The sequence below is a fragment of the Acartia tonsa genome, chromosome 6, assembly GCF_053477335.1.
Source record: "Acartia tonsa isolate MP-2025a chromosome 6, ASM5347733v1, whole genome shotgun sequence".
NCBI classification, from domain to species: domain Eukaryota; kingdom Metazoa; phylum Arthropoda; class Copepoda; order Calanoida; family Acartiidae; genus Acartia; species Acartia tonsa.
Genome location: NC_137265.1, coordinates 36,770,241 through 36,787,361, shown reverse-complemented (window position 1 = coordinate 36,787,361; position 17,121 = coordinate 36,770,241). Strand labels below are relative to the sequence as shown.

The 17,121-nt window shown below is 32.3% G+C and overlaps 1 protein-coding gene across 2 annotated transcripts; it reads right to left on the bottom strand.

The window, feature by feature from the left end:
• Positions 1-1,826: 1,826 nt before the first annotated feature.
• LOC145322538 (multidrug resistance-associated protein 1-like) lies at positions 1,827-16,225 on the bottom strand. Of its 2 annotated transcripts, none has more exons than XM_080164636.1 (16): positions 16,089-16,225; positions 13,745-13,851; positions 13,112-13,203; positions 11,913-11,953; positions 11,172-11,317; positions 10,384-10,444; positions 9,305-9,407; positions 8,815-8,927; positions 8,264-8,385; positions 7,874-8,146; positions 4,707-7,518; positions 4,380-4,438; positions 4,138-4,213; positions 3,913-4,028; positions 3,633-3,725; positions 1,827-2,040 (listed from the first exon to the last, which is right to left on the bottom strand). In XM_080164636.1, the coding sequence occupies exons 2-16, from the start codon at positions 13,803-13,805 to the stop codon at positions 1,976-1,978; spliced, it is 4,233 nt and encodes a 1,410-aa protein (XP_080020762.1). In that variant the 5' UTR covers positions 13,806-13,851; positions 16,089-16,225; the 3' UTR covers positions 1,827-1,975. The 2 variants fall into 2 exon arrangements, with proteins under 2 accessions (XP_080020762.1, XP_080020764.1); XM_080164638.1 differs by lacking the exon at positions 16,089-16,225 and adding an exon at positions 14,763-14,811.
• Between the last annotated feature and the right edge of the window lie 896 nt (positions 16,226-17,121).

The following is a 17,121-nucleotide window of genomic DNA, read 5'->3' as shown; positions in this document are numbered from 1 at the left end:
AATGTTTTTATTAGGCGCTATAAGCTGCTTCCGTAGAATGGCAGTTAATAATTTTTAAGGGTCAATTCGAAATCAGCAATGACCATTTTCATCAAATTTAAATTAGTCGGGTACAGTTTTTCAATAACTCATTTAAATTAACTTCCAAGAAATGATGTTGCTGTCAATGATTCGTTGGCAACATCCAATTACAACTAAATTGATTTTCGTCTTTTTTCCTATTATGGCCCTTGCATGACCTTTTTATGGGCCAAGGTATTCCTAGTTCTTCTATGTGCTGGAAATTTTGATAACTCTATTATGGTCCTATTTCAATTGCATAAGGAGGTGTTAGGTTTAAGTTTGGACAACGCCTCGTCAAACCAGGGTTGTAACATTAATATGTAGCTCTATTTGGGGAACCCCTTGGAACATAAACAGGCACAACTCATAACTATGCACAGTTAAAACTTTCGGGAAATGGTCGTGAAATCGAAGGGTTGGTTGTCTTTTGGGTGTTACTTTACTCGGATGTTTGGACAGAAATGGACACACCTGACGTTACAGCGGGATGGTCAGTAGCCTCTCCCATACTAGGTAATATATGCATATCTTTCAGGGATCTTAAGGGATTAGACAATGGCAGATAGATTGGTGTTCATACATAACCAATGATTATGCACAAAATTACAACTTCAAATAAATGAACCAACCAATCCCAAATCTCTGAAGTCTCCAAAGTTGTTAAACCAACGAATAAGAAAGCTGTATTCAAATAATTTGTATACTAGTACAATAAACAGCCCATTGTCCCCCCTCTCTCAGCATATCTTTATTCCTGATGTTTGGGGGGTTTAATTTAATGGAGATAAATCTCTGGTTGCGAGAAGACAGGGATTACAAGGTTTACCAGGGAGGGAGGGGACATTGATATGAAAATTACACTGGTACCCTAAGTTTATAAATATGATCTTTCATTTATTTTAAAAAATATCTTATTAAATCTTGATTGGTAGGTAAAAACTTTTTCACCAATGATTTTAATCCAAAGGAGAAATTTTGTTTGTCACAATGGTGTTCATCAATTTATCATCCATTGTCTTATCCCCTAAGATCCCTGAAGGTTTACACACCAGCCAAATAAACCATAGTAAATGGGGTTAAATATTCTTTTAAAACACAGTTTTATTTGCACTTAACATTTTCTTTACAAAAACAGCGGCATTAGAGTGTTTAATTGTAATAGCTTGACAGGTTCGAGTATGGACAACACCGCATCATACTAGGGACGTTAAAGATGGACATATTTGGTTACACTGGGTGCTTGACTTTGTCCGTAAACAGGCGCAATTCTTTGGGAATTTAAGGCGAGGGTCGTGCAATCAAATAGCTTTAGATTATGACCTTTTCTTAATTATAATTATAAATTCTAAAACCAATGTAATGAAATATGTAAAATAGAAAAATTTAACAAGAAATAGTAATGTGTAATGTTATGTACTATAAACTTACCTAAGTTGTTACTAATTTTTGAAAATCAGTGCCTACCCTGAATTAATTCATAATTCATGATTTAAAAAGTTTAAATTTGGCTGCTAAAATTTTTTTTAAAATCCGTAGATTATAAGATAAAATATGATTCGCAGTCGAAATAATTTATAATAAATAACCGCTTACAAAATAATCTTTTTTGTTGGCGAAGCTACTCTATAATTCACCTTGTCTATCTGACATTCAGTCAGTCCGAAACGCTATGGGAGAAATGTGATTTACTCAGCTTCTACTAATGCTAGACCTTTTGCATTGTTTTATAGAAAGCTTTCCGCGGATATTGAAATAAAAAAATAATAATCATAAATGTACATTCTACAAGTATTGAAATCAAAAATAATAATAATAACAATTATTCATATGAAGAAATTAAAAATCACAAGTGAGATGAAAATTAACAAGGACAATTAGTTCACATATAGTGCAGCAACTTGGTTACAATATATCAGATCATTCCAGCATCTTTGCACATAGAGTAGAAGGAAGAATTGGGATTTTTCAACAATTTTCCTAAAAAAAGTACATTATTATTAATCCACAATTATAAGATTTTAGGGGTATAGTCCCTTTCCTGACAACACCTCTTATTGGGCGTTTCGTCGTATTTTCACAGTAGCTTTTGATAGGTTATTTTAGGTTAAGTTAGGAGATTGCCCCACAGGGTTAGAGCCCCCCGCAAGGGCTAGAAATAAGAAAAAATCTACTGTGAAAATACAACGAAAAATGCAAAATTTCAGATCGAAACTCTGATTCTAATTGCCATTTACATTGATTACGAGATGGTTGCATTAACCCCCCCCCCCCCCCATTTAATAAGATTTTTGTTTAAAATGTTAGAGACTTCAAATATTTAATGTGGTTGAGGGGTATTGTTTTGTATTGTTGGAATGAATTTTAAACAAACTTTCTTTACTTCTTATTCAGTCTATCCCAAAGTTTTATAATGAATTTTTTTTTAAAATCTTAACTGGATTTAAAAGTTGTGTTTCTATCTATATTCTACAATATGTCCAATAGACTGGCCCAAAAAAAACATGAATTTTTAAATCTTTACCATATCAATTTGCAGATACCTTGAAGTTGTTACCGGCTCAAATGTAGACCTTTTAGTGAAAACTAGACCTCTCTACAATGAGAATTGATCTCAAAATTTCAATCTTAAGCTTTTTATCAAAAACTTCATATTATTTATGATTTTAACAAGAAATGATTAAAGAACTGCCAACCTAAAATAATGTAACAAGAGTTCAAATATGAAGCAACTATAAAAAGTAGGCAGAACCACCATTCCTGCCCAATAATTCCAAAAAACGTCTAAAAACATTGTTTTATCTAAACTGATAATTTGTGTAAGAAATTGAACTAAAACAGTAGCTATTAGTCTTATGAGAAGAAAAATGATGAAAAACTCTAAAAAATATACATTTTAAAGACATAAAATAGAATAAAGTGTTTTAAATAAATTTCATGGCTCAACAGACATTGTCGCCAATAAAGAAACAATTTATTTAAATAAAAAATTAAATAAAGGTAAAAAAATATGTAATATACTTATTCTCATATTTAACTTTTTAAAAAAGCATACTAATAAAAAATTTAATATTGCAAAAAATAATTTGATTGTTTTTTATTAAACCAGAAATAAAGAGTAAGGCTTATCTTAAATTATTTTTCTTCAATAATTTTGCAGTATGAATTAGCTTTCCCAAATTATTGTAATTTTACATAAATAAATTTTTATACTTTCTTTCTTCATATGATTATTCCTGGTGATTTTAATATTTTATTTCAATGTTTGTAAACAAACAGACAGAAAATTTGATGTTTTGCTTTATATCTGGTGTAAGGCTATATTAATTCGGGAAGAAAGAATGAAAATAAAAATGCATTTGACGATATAGCAATAGATTTTTTCTTAAAATCAATTAAAGGGCTAAAATCTACAAACAATACATAACCTATTTTTACATTCCGCACATTGAAAAGCGATTTAGACCTTCATTTGGGCCACACTAATGTCCAATATCATAACTTTGACTAGTTGTTATTCTACAATAGTTCTTTTGTTCAAGACATTTACCATGTCATATTCATTACTGTACCTGGTGTGTCATACTCTATAATTGTTCCTTTGTCCATGACCATCACTTTGTCACTATCTATCACTGTCTTCAATCTGTGAGCAATGGTCAAAACTGAAGTATAATAACATGCATTTAATTATAAGATAAGATATTTATTGTCTTTAATACTCTTCAATGCCATGACAGAAAATAATAAGTCAACTAAAAATCAAAAACTGATAAACAAGCCAAATTTACATGTTGTGATATTTTTCATTCTTGTTAACCTACTGAATATACAATTAATACATATAACAACCTGTACAGTGTTTGAACTCTTCTCTAATAGTTTTCTGAATGAGATCATCTGTTTCAAGATCAATGGCAGCAGTAGCCTCATCAAGCACCAAAATCTTTGTATTTCTCAACAAAGCCCTAATAATTAATCATAAAGTTACTATTTTTTTTTATTCATAAACATCCGATAAAAAGTATCCAGATAAAAGATATTTAGGTGAATTGAACTTGTGTAAAAGTACCATACCTGACCATGCAAAGAAGCTGTCTTTGACCAACTGACAGGTTCATTCCTCCTTCAGAAATGTATTCGTGAAGACCACCTAAATTAATATATCAATGTTACTTTTCATACATTATGTAAAGGTAAAACAAAAAATTTTAAATAACCATGAAGTTATTCTCTTGTGATTGCAAATATTAAAAGAAAATATCAAAAAAATAAATATGAAGTAGATTAAAAATTGTTATCAAATCTATAAATGAAACCTTTAAATCCTCTAGCAACATGAGACAAACTAGCCTGCTCTAAAGCTTTCCAGATATCTCTATCATAATAAAAGAAAAATTAGTTTCTCAACTAATGGAACACCCTAGGATTTTGCTAAAAGTATAAACAAATATTAGTAAAGTATTATTGAAATTATAAGTTCAAATATTTAGATTATTTTTATTGTGATGCAGACTTAAATCTTACATTAAACTTTTTTAGTGACATTATATTATGACAAATAGTGCAAGAAGATCATTAAATTTTTATTTACATCATTATTAAGGATTATTAAATCAGTACCATAACAATATAAGAAAATTAACCTGTCAGTGTAAAGGTTGAACGGGTCAAGATTAGACCTTAGAGTTCCAGAAAAAATTACTGGATCCTGTGGAATAATAGTCAGAGCTGATCTCAGCCTTGTCAGGCCAATTTCAGACACATCTACATTGTCAATCAGAATCCTGCCAGATACTTTTTCTATTATTCTGAAAAGAGCCAATGTAATGGAGGATTTGCCAGCACCTGTTCTTCCTACAATTCCGACCTTTTCACCACTCTCAATCTTACAATTGATATTTGTCAAAACTAGATCAAGCCCAGGTCGGTAACGGGTGGAATAGCTGTCAAAAGTAATGCTTCCAAACATTGGCCAATTGGCTGATGGATCTCTGTCTGTTTTGCTTGCTGACTCCTGGGGAATTTCCTGATATTCTTTGATTCTCTCAACACTAACAATGGTTTTGTCTAGATCAGCAAATATTCGAACAAGCATGTAGATATCAATATTACAGGTCAATACATAAGACAGTGATAAACCTACTGTTCCAGCATCTACAGACTTTCTATTAATAACAGTTATCAAAGATGTTAAAAATATTAAGACATTTCCAACCATTTGCAGTCTCAGGAACAGCCAACTGTTGGAAATAGTCTCAGGATATTGAGCCTTCTGTAAGTCCTCAATTTTAGCCTCGTTTTCATCCTCAAATTTGTCCTCAAGTCCATAAGCTCTGATAGTAGCTGCACCTGAGAGTGTTTCTTCAATATGACTGTTTATGGGAGATCTGTTTATTGAAATTATTCTCTTTAATTGCCTTGATGTTCTTAGGTAGAAGCTTGTGTACAATAAAAATATTGCTGTTAAGGGAATAACAGCTATGATAGTTATTGGTGTTGAATAACAGATAACAAAAACTGCTCCAAGTGCAATAACTAGCTGACTGAAACAGTCTTTGAAGTGTAATGGCACCATAACATCAACTTCATCCATATCTTTAGAAAATCTGTTTACAATTCTTCCAACTGGAGTGGTATCAAAAAATGACATTGGTGATTTTAAAATACTTTTTAATAAATCATAATGCAGACACTTGGAGGCATTGACAGCAGCAAACGTAACAAGCATAATTGCAGTGTAGATAAACACTGATTGCATAAGTCCAAGACATCCATAAACAATCAAATACATATTTCTAACATCAAAGTCATAAGCAGCCCTTTCATCATCTGACCACACCGACAGCCAAATATTATTTCCAACTTGAAAGCTTTCAAAGAAGAAGTAAGCAAAAAATGCAGCAATCCCAAGTAAAAACCCTCCAGATTTCATGTAATAGATATAAATTTCCAGTTTAACTCCTTTAACTTCAACATGTTCCTCTTCAATTAGACCTCTTTTTCCAGCCAATGTTTTGTAAACAGTTTCTGATGATGATCTATCTGCTACTGATGTTTGTTTGGAATAATATGATGGGGGAGGGTTATTTTCATCTGATTCTGACAGAACAGATATTGAGCCAACCGACTTTGTTTTTGGCCGTCTATGGGCTGCCTTTTCAATTTTTTTCTTTGATACAAACTCTTTTCCTTGGCTTGCCTCAAGATCTTTCCAAATAGCCTCATTGTCAGTTTCTGTTTCACTATCCTCCGCTGTTTTCAGTTGTTCTAAGATAAATGCTGAAAATTCTCCTTGTTGTTTAATCAATTGGCTATAGCTGCCCTGTTCTGCTATTCTACCATTCTTCATCACAAGTATATAATCAGTGTCTGGCAGAAAGCTAATTCCATGTGTTACAAGAATCCGAGTTTTACGCTGGAGCATTCCTTTAGGACCAATAACTTTCTCAAATATATGTTTGCCTACATGTGCATCAACAGCTGATAAAGGATCATCAAATATATAAATATCCTTTTTTGAATAAACAGCCCTGGCTAAATTTATTCTCTGTTTTTGTCCTCCACTCAAGTTGATACCCTTTTCTCCTATTTCAGTTGTATCTCCAGCAGGTAGCATCTCAAGATCACTAACAAGAGCACAATTTTCAATTGTTTTATCGTATAGAACTTTGTTATATCTTTTAGAAAATAGAATGTTTTCTTTTAAGGTCATGTTCCGCATCCAAGCTTGTTGAGAAACATAAGCTACCTCTCCATTCACATTCAGAACACCATTTGTCTTTTTCAGTTCTCCAAGAATAGAAGAAACCAAAGAGGATTTCCCAGCCCCAACATGCCCCACCACTGCAACTAAACTTCCTTGTTTAACATTAAATGACAAGTCCCTTAGTGTATCTTTTTGATTATTAAGATTCCATGTAAATGAAGCATGACCAACTGTAATAGCATCCTCCATGGTATCATGAGTAACACTAGTAGGATCTGTTTCATCAGCATTAAGAAAATCTTTAATTCTATCAATTGATACTTTTCCTCTGATCATATTTGATATTCCAAAGGGCAATAAGAATAAAGGTTCTTTTAGTGTGTTAAATAGAGTCAATGAAACAAATGCAGTTTGTGGATCTAATATGTTATTTACAGGATCAACAAGAACGTAGCATGTAAATGAAGATAAGGCTATCAGAAATGGAGCAGAATTCCACATAAGGAACTGTGTAGCCTCCAAGTATTGAGCCCGTTTCATAAAGTTTATCTCCTCGTGTCGTATCTCCCCAATTTTTTCTATAAATGATTTCTCCCAAGCATAAAGCTTTAAAACTTTGATTCCATTTAGAATTTCAGTGATAAGATTTACTCTTTCGTCTTTGAATTGCATTTGTTGTGTGTTGTATTTCTCCATGAAATGCCACACAAAGCTGTTAAATGGAAGAAAGAATAACACTACTCCAAAACCTAAAAATAAAGACAATCTTTATTGATTTTATTTTTTGTAAGCGTTTGTTTTTATGTCAAATACCTATTTTTATGGTTTGATATTGAATATAAGATAAAGTGCCTATTTAATGAAGATGCATTAGTAATCATATCAAAATACTTTAGTAACAGAATATTTTTATGGCATTGTTTTATGAACAGTTTTTCACAGATAGTAACATTAAAGATTCTAAGATTAATTCCAATTTTGTTGGGCATTGTGGCAAACAAGGAACTAATTTTCAAACTTTAGACTTAAACAGAGTGTTTTTTTGGGGAAAAAAGTCAAGTAATGTTATGTAAGAGCTTATTAGATAATACAGAATGTGTTTACCTACAAGGACAGAATAATTCAAATATTGCCACAAGAAGTAAATAGCCAGACTTATTTGTAATGGAGTTGTAAAGATGAAATTGAAGAACATAGTGGCCTCTTGAACTTTTGAGCAGTCCACAGCTATCAGATTAACAACCTCTCCTGTTGTGTATTTGTTTCTACCAGCTGAGGACAGTTTCAGTGACTTCTTGTAAACAATAGCTGAGAGTGCAGTGAATATTCTCATAGATAACAGCCGAGTTTGGTTCCAGTACCAGCTGTCAAATATACCTGATATAAAAAAATAAAATTAACTTCATGCATTGTATCCAGGTTAACACTTAAATAGGCAAATAATCATTAAGTAAAAAGGACTTATTTACTTGAACAAAAGGAAAAAATCCTTACCAATTAAAAATGAGACAAGAGTAAGAACAGCAACATACAGATATCCCTTCCATGTTTCCTCCTCTCCTTGGACAAACGCAATCAACAGATTTAATATCTGGGGGTTTGTAAACAACAATCCTGGTTTTTATTAATATGTCACTTTAATCCTTAAAGTTCAGGGGAAAGGTGTGTTGACCGCCCTTTGTTTTTTTCTTAATAATTTTCTCTGTGTTAAAGATAAAAGGCTGTGACTAACTGACTTTTTTAATATTGGTATCACACAAACCAGGATGCCAGAAAACCTGGCAGGGTCATCCAGGTAAAGAAATATTTTTTCTTTTGACTTAACAAATTGTTTTATGTTGCTAAATAACTAAAACATCCTATAACAACAATATGAAATATAAGTGTTTCATTCATTTTTATGATATGATCCTGCAGGTCCTAATCCTCCTGGTTTCCAGCGATACTTAAATGTCTCATGTTTTGAATAGGTTCTTGACCAAAAAAAAACTGAGATTAGCTCTGATTGTAGAAAACACATAATTAAATCAGTGACATATTTCCCTATATAAACAAACTGGCAAATAGCTCCACTCAAAAAGAAGATGCCAAAGTTTTTGATAAGTGGACCAATGACTGTTACATTTTCTTTTCCATTTGAATACAAACATTTCTCCCACTAAAATTGTTAAGCAACGTTTATAAAGATTTATAAAAATCTTTAGTAGGTGAGAAATTTATGGTGATAGCAAACAGCTGCCCGCACACTAAATTTGATAAGGCCTTTCTGTAATAATCAAATTCACAAAACTATTTTATTAAATTTACTTAGAAATTTAAACGCATCATAGAAATAATTACACATTTGAAATAAAACAAAAAAGCATTCAAAGTGCCACAAGAGGCCTCTAGGGGCGTAGCCGCTAGTTTACTATAAACTATTGAACTGGCCTAAAGGAAGTATTACAACTGAAGTTAGAGTAATATTATTATTCCACTATCAAAATAGGCATTTTGTTTACTATTATTCTGACAAAAAAAAAATTTTATTTTTACCTTTTGTACGATGCCTTTATAGCTATTCTGGTATGAGAGGTCCCACAGATCATTTTGGTTTACAGGTTTCTTCCAACCAGACATTACAAAACTATCAAACCAACTAAGAACAAGAATAGTTTTCTTTATCATTTACATAAGAATGCGGCCTTTTACTTACCCCACAGTTCATTACTGTAAAACTTAAGTATGAAATTTCCAATTCTTTACTAGACCAACGCCATCTATCTAAATAAGATGCCGAGATTTTATTTTTGGCAATAAAGAAATGAACAGAATTCTCATTTTGGAGAAAATCTGTTTGATAATTTTAAGTGCAACTTCCCTTATGAGGTAACAAAAATTTAAGATAAAAACCAAATATTCTTATTTTTGAGTTCAATACAATTTTGCTTTAATAAGTTTTTCATAAAACCCCCCTATACTTGAATTATTTAAGAATTGATTTGTTTGACCTTAGCAAAGCATTTAATAGAAATAACAAAGGGGGGAGTAGGTTGCGCTAAAAATCCGTAAAGGTTATGAGTTTTAAGTTAAAAACAGTAGTAGAATGATAAAAATTTATGTTGACGTTTTAAAAAATTTGTCTAGAGTTTTTTTCAATAAGAAATACACATATTTAGTGAATATTATCGTTCTACTACTATTTTTAAGCCTTAAAACTCACACCTTTACGGATTTTTAGCGCAACCTACTCCTCCCTTTATCCCCTTCAAGATTGGTTAAATGCAGAACTTATTTTTTTGTGAAAAACTCCTAAGGAATGAATATTAAACTCTATTTTCAAACTTAATCTTCTCAAAAATGAGAATTCTATGGATTTTCTGGATGACAGAAATTATTTAATCTACAAAACTTGTTTAGCTAAATAGCATTTTCTAGTTCACCCTATTCTATGCTCTTGATGCAGTCAATAGCTGTTTCTTGAATATTCAAAATCTGACATACTTTGATATTTTTACTATTTATCCAGGATATTTCTAAACTGAACCATCTTAAGAAAGTGTTTAATATTATTAAATCTAAATTTAGCAATAGGTCCAGAATTCTCTTTAAAATGTTGATAAATATTTACTAACCTATGAAGAAAGAAAGAAATATATGAGGTTCTTTCACTTGGGGGAGGATTTTCACAGGATCCTTGACAAATAAATTGTATGAAAATTAACCAAAATAAAACATTCATTAGCAAGAAACATTAACATTTTTACACAGACTAGAAAGTAAGCAATTCCCATTAAGATCTGGTTTCCAATGTTTTTCAAAGTTTTTTTTAATTTAAATTTCTGTAGAAAAAGATGAAAGATTTTTTAATAAAAATTAATTAATATATAATAAGATTCTTCAAGAAAAAAATCTTGGAATTAAAAAACAATGAGAGAAAAAAATCTTCCAACTAAAAAACAATGAATAAACATAGGAAAACATTGATAAAAATAATACCTCATTGAAAACATACAATAATGTTTAAATTAATCTTTCTAGTTCTCCGTGTAATATTGGACGTTTTTAATAGCTAGCTAACTTATTAGTGTTTATGTCTGTCTTTTTGTCTGTAACGCTAGGGTTGCAAGATTTTTTTGATGATTTACTATTCTTTACTTTCCCAACACTGCTATTCCCATTAACATGTATGTGTATAAGAAATTCAATCTTTTTTTGGGGTGGGTGGGAGTGGGTAAAAAATTTTGGCAGATGGTGAAAAGATTTTGCAGTCATTATTGTGCCTATAAAAAATGACTTCATAACATACAAATGACTTATACACTTTACCATTAGTCATTTACAATGTATACTGGTCTACCATTGGTTATTTGTATGACGTAATTTTGTAGGCACTATAAGCTGCTTCTAAAAGATTTCTTACTTTCCAAATCTGTATAAAGAGGAGGAGTGTCTGGTAAGAATTGGAGGATCAGGTTAATATAGCTGAGGCCAAGAATGATGGAGTGCACCACATCAGATTCTGACATACCAACATTCTCCTCGCGTTTCAACAATGTGCTCGCAAAACTATATAAAAGATATTAATTTTTTACAGGAAAGCTGCCTTTTGGTTTTATTATAAAATTCAATGAACTTGAATGAATGTTTTGATTGAGATTCCAGTATGGCTTCGAAACCGATTGATATTCGCTGGATTAGAACCTGTTCTCCGCCATACTGAAATATCATGTATAGCCTCATTTTACAGAAAATTTTCACAAATATCAAAATAAAAATCATAAATTAATACTAGTTTTGTTAGCCTGGGCCATTGGCCCCTCGGCTTTAACAAAACTGGTTTTATCTCATAATTTCTCATTTTAATATCTGATAAAAGCTGTCTTTGATATAATGCGATAAATTAATATTCCTTCCTTTGATAGAATTGAAAGATTGGAAAGCCTAAAATAATCCAGGGACCTATAAGGGCCGCTTGCATAATAAGAACTCAGTAGTTATCAAAATCTGAAGCTACAGAAATAAAAATCTTAATATCTCTTATAATAGGATACTAAGTCAATAAACATTTCATTTATTTCCCTGAAAACTATTTTACTTGACTGACAGACAAGACAAACATCCTGTTACTTTAGTATATGAGTTTAATAAATTTTGAACTAACCTAAATGTTCTACAAGTAACATAAGCAAGCCAGTAAAATAACTAAAATATTAATTTTAAATTAAAAAAAACTTCCGATCAGCATGAAACAGCATGAAGTGCCTAAAAAAAATGACATCATACAATTAAATAACAAGTATACATTGTGATTGATCAATGGTAAAATTCATACTGGCCTTTCATTGGTCATTTTATTGTTTAACGTTATTTTAACGTCATTTTTTACACTGTTTTGATCAGCATTATTTGTATGATAATTAAAATTTATTTAGTAGAGTTTCATAGAAAGAGTAGGTTTCTAACCCAACAACCATATTATATTAGTTTAAGTACAGTATACGTTACGAAAAATGACCGGTTTTTAAAATGGCCTAGACCTCCCTTTAATGAAGTTGTAACCCTATTTTTTGTATGTGTGATCTTTATATACATGTATAATGGTGTTTGTTGCGGTACATTAGTTCAAAGATTATTTTCCGACATTCAGCAGGCTATGAAAGAAAATAATTAAAATGAAAAATTCAGACCCTTATGTATTTTAAGTGAATTTTGGTTAAGCCGAAAAATCATAGATTTTGATGTCTTGATACATACTTTTCGGGCTCAAATGACTTGTATGAGAGCTAGGAAGTCGGGTAAGGTGTCTATGGAAGCAGAATTTTATGCTGAAGATAAAACTCGACACAACCACTATGCTTAATTCAATTTTACTATGTGCTTTTTCGGCTTAAGTAAAATTTACTTTAAAAAATAAGGGTCTGAATTTTTTCATTTTGAATTTCTTCTTTTATAGCCTGCTGAATGTCGGAAAATGTTCTTTGATCTAATTTACCGCAACAAACACCATTATACATGTATATAAAGATCACACATACAAAAAAATAGGGTTATAACTTCATTACAGGGGGGGCTAGACCATTTTAAAGACCAGTCATTTTTAGTAACGTATACTGTAACAACCAACTCTTTGACTAATAGTCAATGGTATTGAGTTGCGCCTGTTTTTGAGCCAAGACATTCCCAACACTCTCACTATTAGTGTAATATAGACATAGCAGCAGAAAGTACAATTTTGACGTCTCTGGTATGGAGCAATTTGAGCTAGACTCGAACCTAACACCTCATTGACAGCAAACCGGCACGCTAATGCCGCGGATTTTTTGTCTGGGTGTTGGTAAAGATCTCTAAAAAGGTTAAAACCTGTGAAACAGATGAAACCTGTCCAGATCTTCTGACAATGAAAATGAGTAAAAAGCTGAGGAAATGGCCAAACATGATCACAAAATGACCAACTGAAAAGTAAAAACATTTGCATTATATATTACGGAAATAATCTAGAAATGAGGCTAAAATACACTTCCTATAGATAAAAAAAATAAAATAAGGTATGGGGGTCGGGAGGAATTTATCTCTGCATTGGTTAGGTTGAGTGTAGTGTAGCCCTGCAGAGTTTGGGCTACAAGCAAATTTATATGCCCTTTACATGGCTGCTCTATGAGATATGACTCTGTTATTTCCTGGGAAAAAAGTAAGTTTCTTTTATGTCAATTGCAGTAGAAAATTAATAAAATCCCCCTGTCACACAAGGTTCCCCTTGACCACTGATTTTATTTTCTTATTTAGAAACAAATTAGAATTATGATGAATAGATTTTTATTATTATTATCTTAGTTCAGTGTAGCCTGTTTTAAATACGGGGGGTGGGGGAGCGGTTATCATCGCTAAACCTACCCCTCGATGGAATTCACCTCCAGCAGAAACAAAGTCTTAGGGGCATCAGCCACTATTTTGAGAAAAAAAATGTCGCAAAAAGTTAAAATTGAAATGAAATACCTATATCAGATGTAAAGTAATCACCCTGTCTGTTTGCAAGAAACATTATGAACAAGAACATTGACACAGCAAAACTGATTCCAGTTAACACTGTCCGAGATATTATTCTAAATCAACAAAATAGAAATAATCTAGAGACATGTTCTCTAAATCAGACAACAGTAGAACAGTGGATGTATATTCCAGAAATGTCGTTGGTTGATATTGTGCACAGTTTTTGTTAGGAGAGGAGAATTTTTTTCATTTCTTGCACATAATGAGTCAGCTATAAATAGTCACATTCTTTTAGATAAAGCTTTTCTTGGGTAAATTATACCGTGAAGCACATGACAAAATCTAGCTTTGAGTTAATAAGTGCTATGAAATCCCATTTTCTATTTTGTCGTAATTTTGGGTCAGATGGGCCATCTAGATATATTAAGTCTATTGTCAAGAATAAAAACAGAGCTGGTTCTTTAAATCAGCCAAATAAAGCCAACTTTCCACCAATGAGAGAACAGCATTTTATGAAATGCTGCGATGTAATTGGCTGAAATTCGGCTCACCCCGATCTGGCACACCACTAAAATGATTTAAAGATCCAGCTCTGGTGGTAGTACAAGAATTATAAAATGAGTACGAAAGTTGTTTTTATTGAACCAGCATTTAATGACTTGATTGAGAAATGAACCTAAAAATTATTTGTGTAACATTTGATAGTTAGTAGTAAAGATATTTCAGAGAAAAAATAAACATTTACCAACCAGTTTTTCAGAAAAGTCTAGCTCTAATTTGTTTCACAAAGTTACAAAATAGGACAAACGCAAGAGTTACCTAATCTATTTAAAACCATCTTAAAGATATTCAAAAGGCCTAACCTCTGCTGGGGCTTATTTGCATAATCATATCTTAACCTAACCTAACCTGTATTTAGAAATACTTAATAAACTTAATATTTTCACACTCCTGCGTTTGTCCACTGATCCGACGATTGTCACTATTGCATTTGTCCTGAAACCTAAAAGAGTGAACACTGTACCTGAATGCCCATGGTACGCTGCTGGTAGTACTGTTGTTGTATTTATATATTTCCCATGGTATTAACAAGATCATATACCCGAATGCCCACGGTACACTGCTGGTAGTACTATTGTTGTATTTATATATTTCCCATGGTATTAACAAGATCATATACCTGAATGCCCACGGTACACTGCTGGTAGTACTATTGTTGTATTTATATATTTCCCATGGTATTAACAAGATCATATACCTGAATGCCCACGGTACACTGCTGGTAGTACTGTTGTTGTATTTATATATTTCCCATGGTATTAACAAGATCATATACCTGAATGCCCACGGTACACTGCTGGTAGTACTGTTGTTGTATTTATATATTTCCCAGGGTAGAAACAAGATCATATACCTGAATGCCCACGGTACACTGCTGGTAGTACTGTTGTTGTATTTATATATTTCCCATGGTATTAACAAGATCATATACCTGAATGCCCACGGTACACTGCTGGTAGTACTGTTGTTGTATTTATATATTTCCCAGGGTATTAACAAGATCATATACCTGAATGCCCACGGTACACTGCTGGTAGTACTATTGTTGTATTTATATATTTCCCATGGTATTAACAAGATCATATACCTGAATGCCCACGGTACACTGCTGGTAGTACTGTTGTTGTATTTATATATTTCCCAGGGTATTAACAAGATCATATACCTGAATGCCCACGGTACACTGCTGGTAGTACTGTTGTTGTATTTATATATTTCCCAGGGTATTAACAAGATCATATACCTGAATGCCCACGGTACACTGCTGGTAGTACTGTTGTTGTATTTATATATTTCCCATGGTATTAACAAGATCATATACCTGAATGCCCACGGTACACTGCTGGTAGTACTGTTGTTGTATTTATATATTTCCCAGGGTATTAACAAGATCATATACCTGAATGCCCACGGTACACTGCTGGTAGTACTGTTGTTGTATTTATATATTTCCCAGGGTAGAAACAAGATCATATACCTGAATGCCCACGGTACACTGCTGGTAGTACTGTTGTTGTATTTATATATTTCCCAGGGTAGAAACAAGATCATATACCTGAATGCCCACGGTACACTGCTGGTAGTACTGTTGTTGTATTTATATATTTCCCATGGTATTAACAAGATCATATACCTGAATGCCCACGGTACACTGCTGGTAGTACTGTTGTTGTATTTATATATTTCCCAGGGTAGAAACAAGATCATATACCTGAATGCCCACGGTACACTGCTGGTAGTACTGTTGTTGTATTTATATATTTCCCAGGGTATTAACAAGATCATATACCTGAATGCCCATGGTACACTACTGGTAGTACTGTTGTTGTATTTATATATTTCCCAGGGTAAAAACAAGATTAGGATGATGGAAGGAGTATAACTGAGCACTGTATTTTGAAAACATCGTGTAAACTATTACAAATAGACTTTCTTCATCTACATGCTAGAGACCAAAAATGAGAAATGGAAAAATTATTATAGCTCAAACATTAACCTTCAAGGGCTGGGGGGAAAAAGAAATCAAACTCCTTCAAACTTTTAAACTGCTAATTTTACCCCGTCAAAAGGTTTAAAATACATTAAATTATCCACTAAAAACCTTTGGAACCCCTCATTTTAACTCCCTAAAATAAAAAAACTTGGGCGTCCCTGTGCTCAAATACTAATTTAGATTAGTTTGCAATTTGATTTTTGGAATTTTTTTTAACTTTTTCTTTTTAAAACTACAATTTAAAATGGGGGTGGGGACTTACAACCCCCTTTAAGGGCCCTTAAAGGCCTCTAGGGACGTGGCCGATAATAGCTTGGTAAGAAAGTATTCCTTTGGTGTGTCTGTGTTCCATGTCAGATTTGTATCCCAGAATGGTGTTCCACAAAAGGGAGAACTATCCCCTTCAGTAGACATTTTCACATCTATACAAACATTCATTCAACATTCATTTAACATTAAATTTCGCATGGTTTTATAGACAGCTTTCTGCGGATATTAAATTGAAAAATTATAAGATTTTAACTAGTCTTGTTAGCCCCTAGGGGCCAAAGGTCCAGGCTAACAAATCTGAATTTAATTTTATGATTTTTATTTCAATATTCGTGGAAAATTGTCTGTAATATGATGATATACATGGTTTTTCAGTATTGCTGAGAACCGGATCTATTCCAAAAGATATTAATCTGTTTTAAAGCCATACTGAAATAGTTATTTTTTCGCAAAATGTCTGTAATACAATGCTATACATGATTTTTAGTATGGCTGATAACCGGTTTTAATCTATTGGATAACATTCGGTTTCCAAGTATGGAATAGATGTTTTTTGCAT

Excerpts from the sequence above, each read along its gene's own strand:
- LOC145322538 (XM_080164636.1), bottom strand. The coding sequence starts at position 13,805 with ATGTTCTTGTTCATAATGTTTCTTGCAAACAGACAGGGTGATTACTTT. Across the intron at positions 11,954-13,111 it reads AGGTTTCATCTGTTTCACAG|TTATTTTACTGGCTTGCTTA; the intron begins GTTTTAACCTTT and ends TTAATATTTTAG. Across the intron at positions 11,318-11,912 it reads GTTACTTGTAGAACATTTAG|TTTTGCGAGCACATTGTTGA; the intron begins GTTAGTTCAAAA and ends TCTTTTATATAG.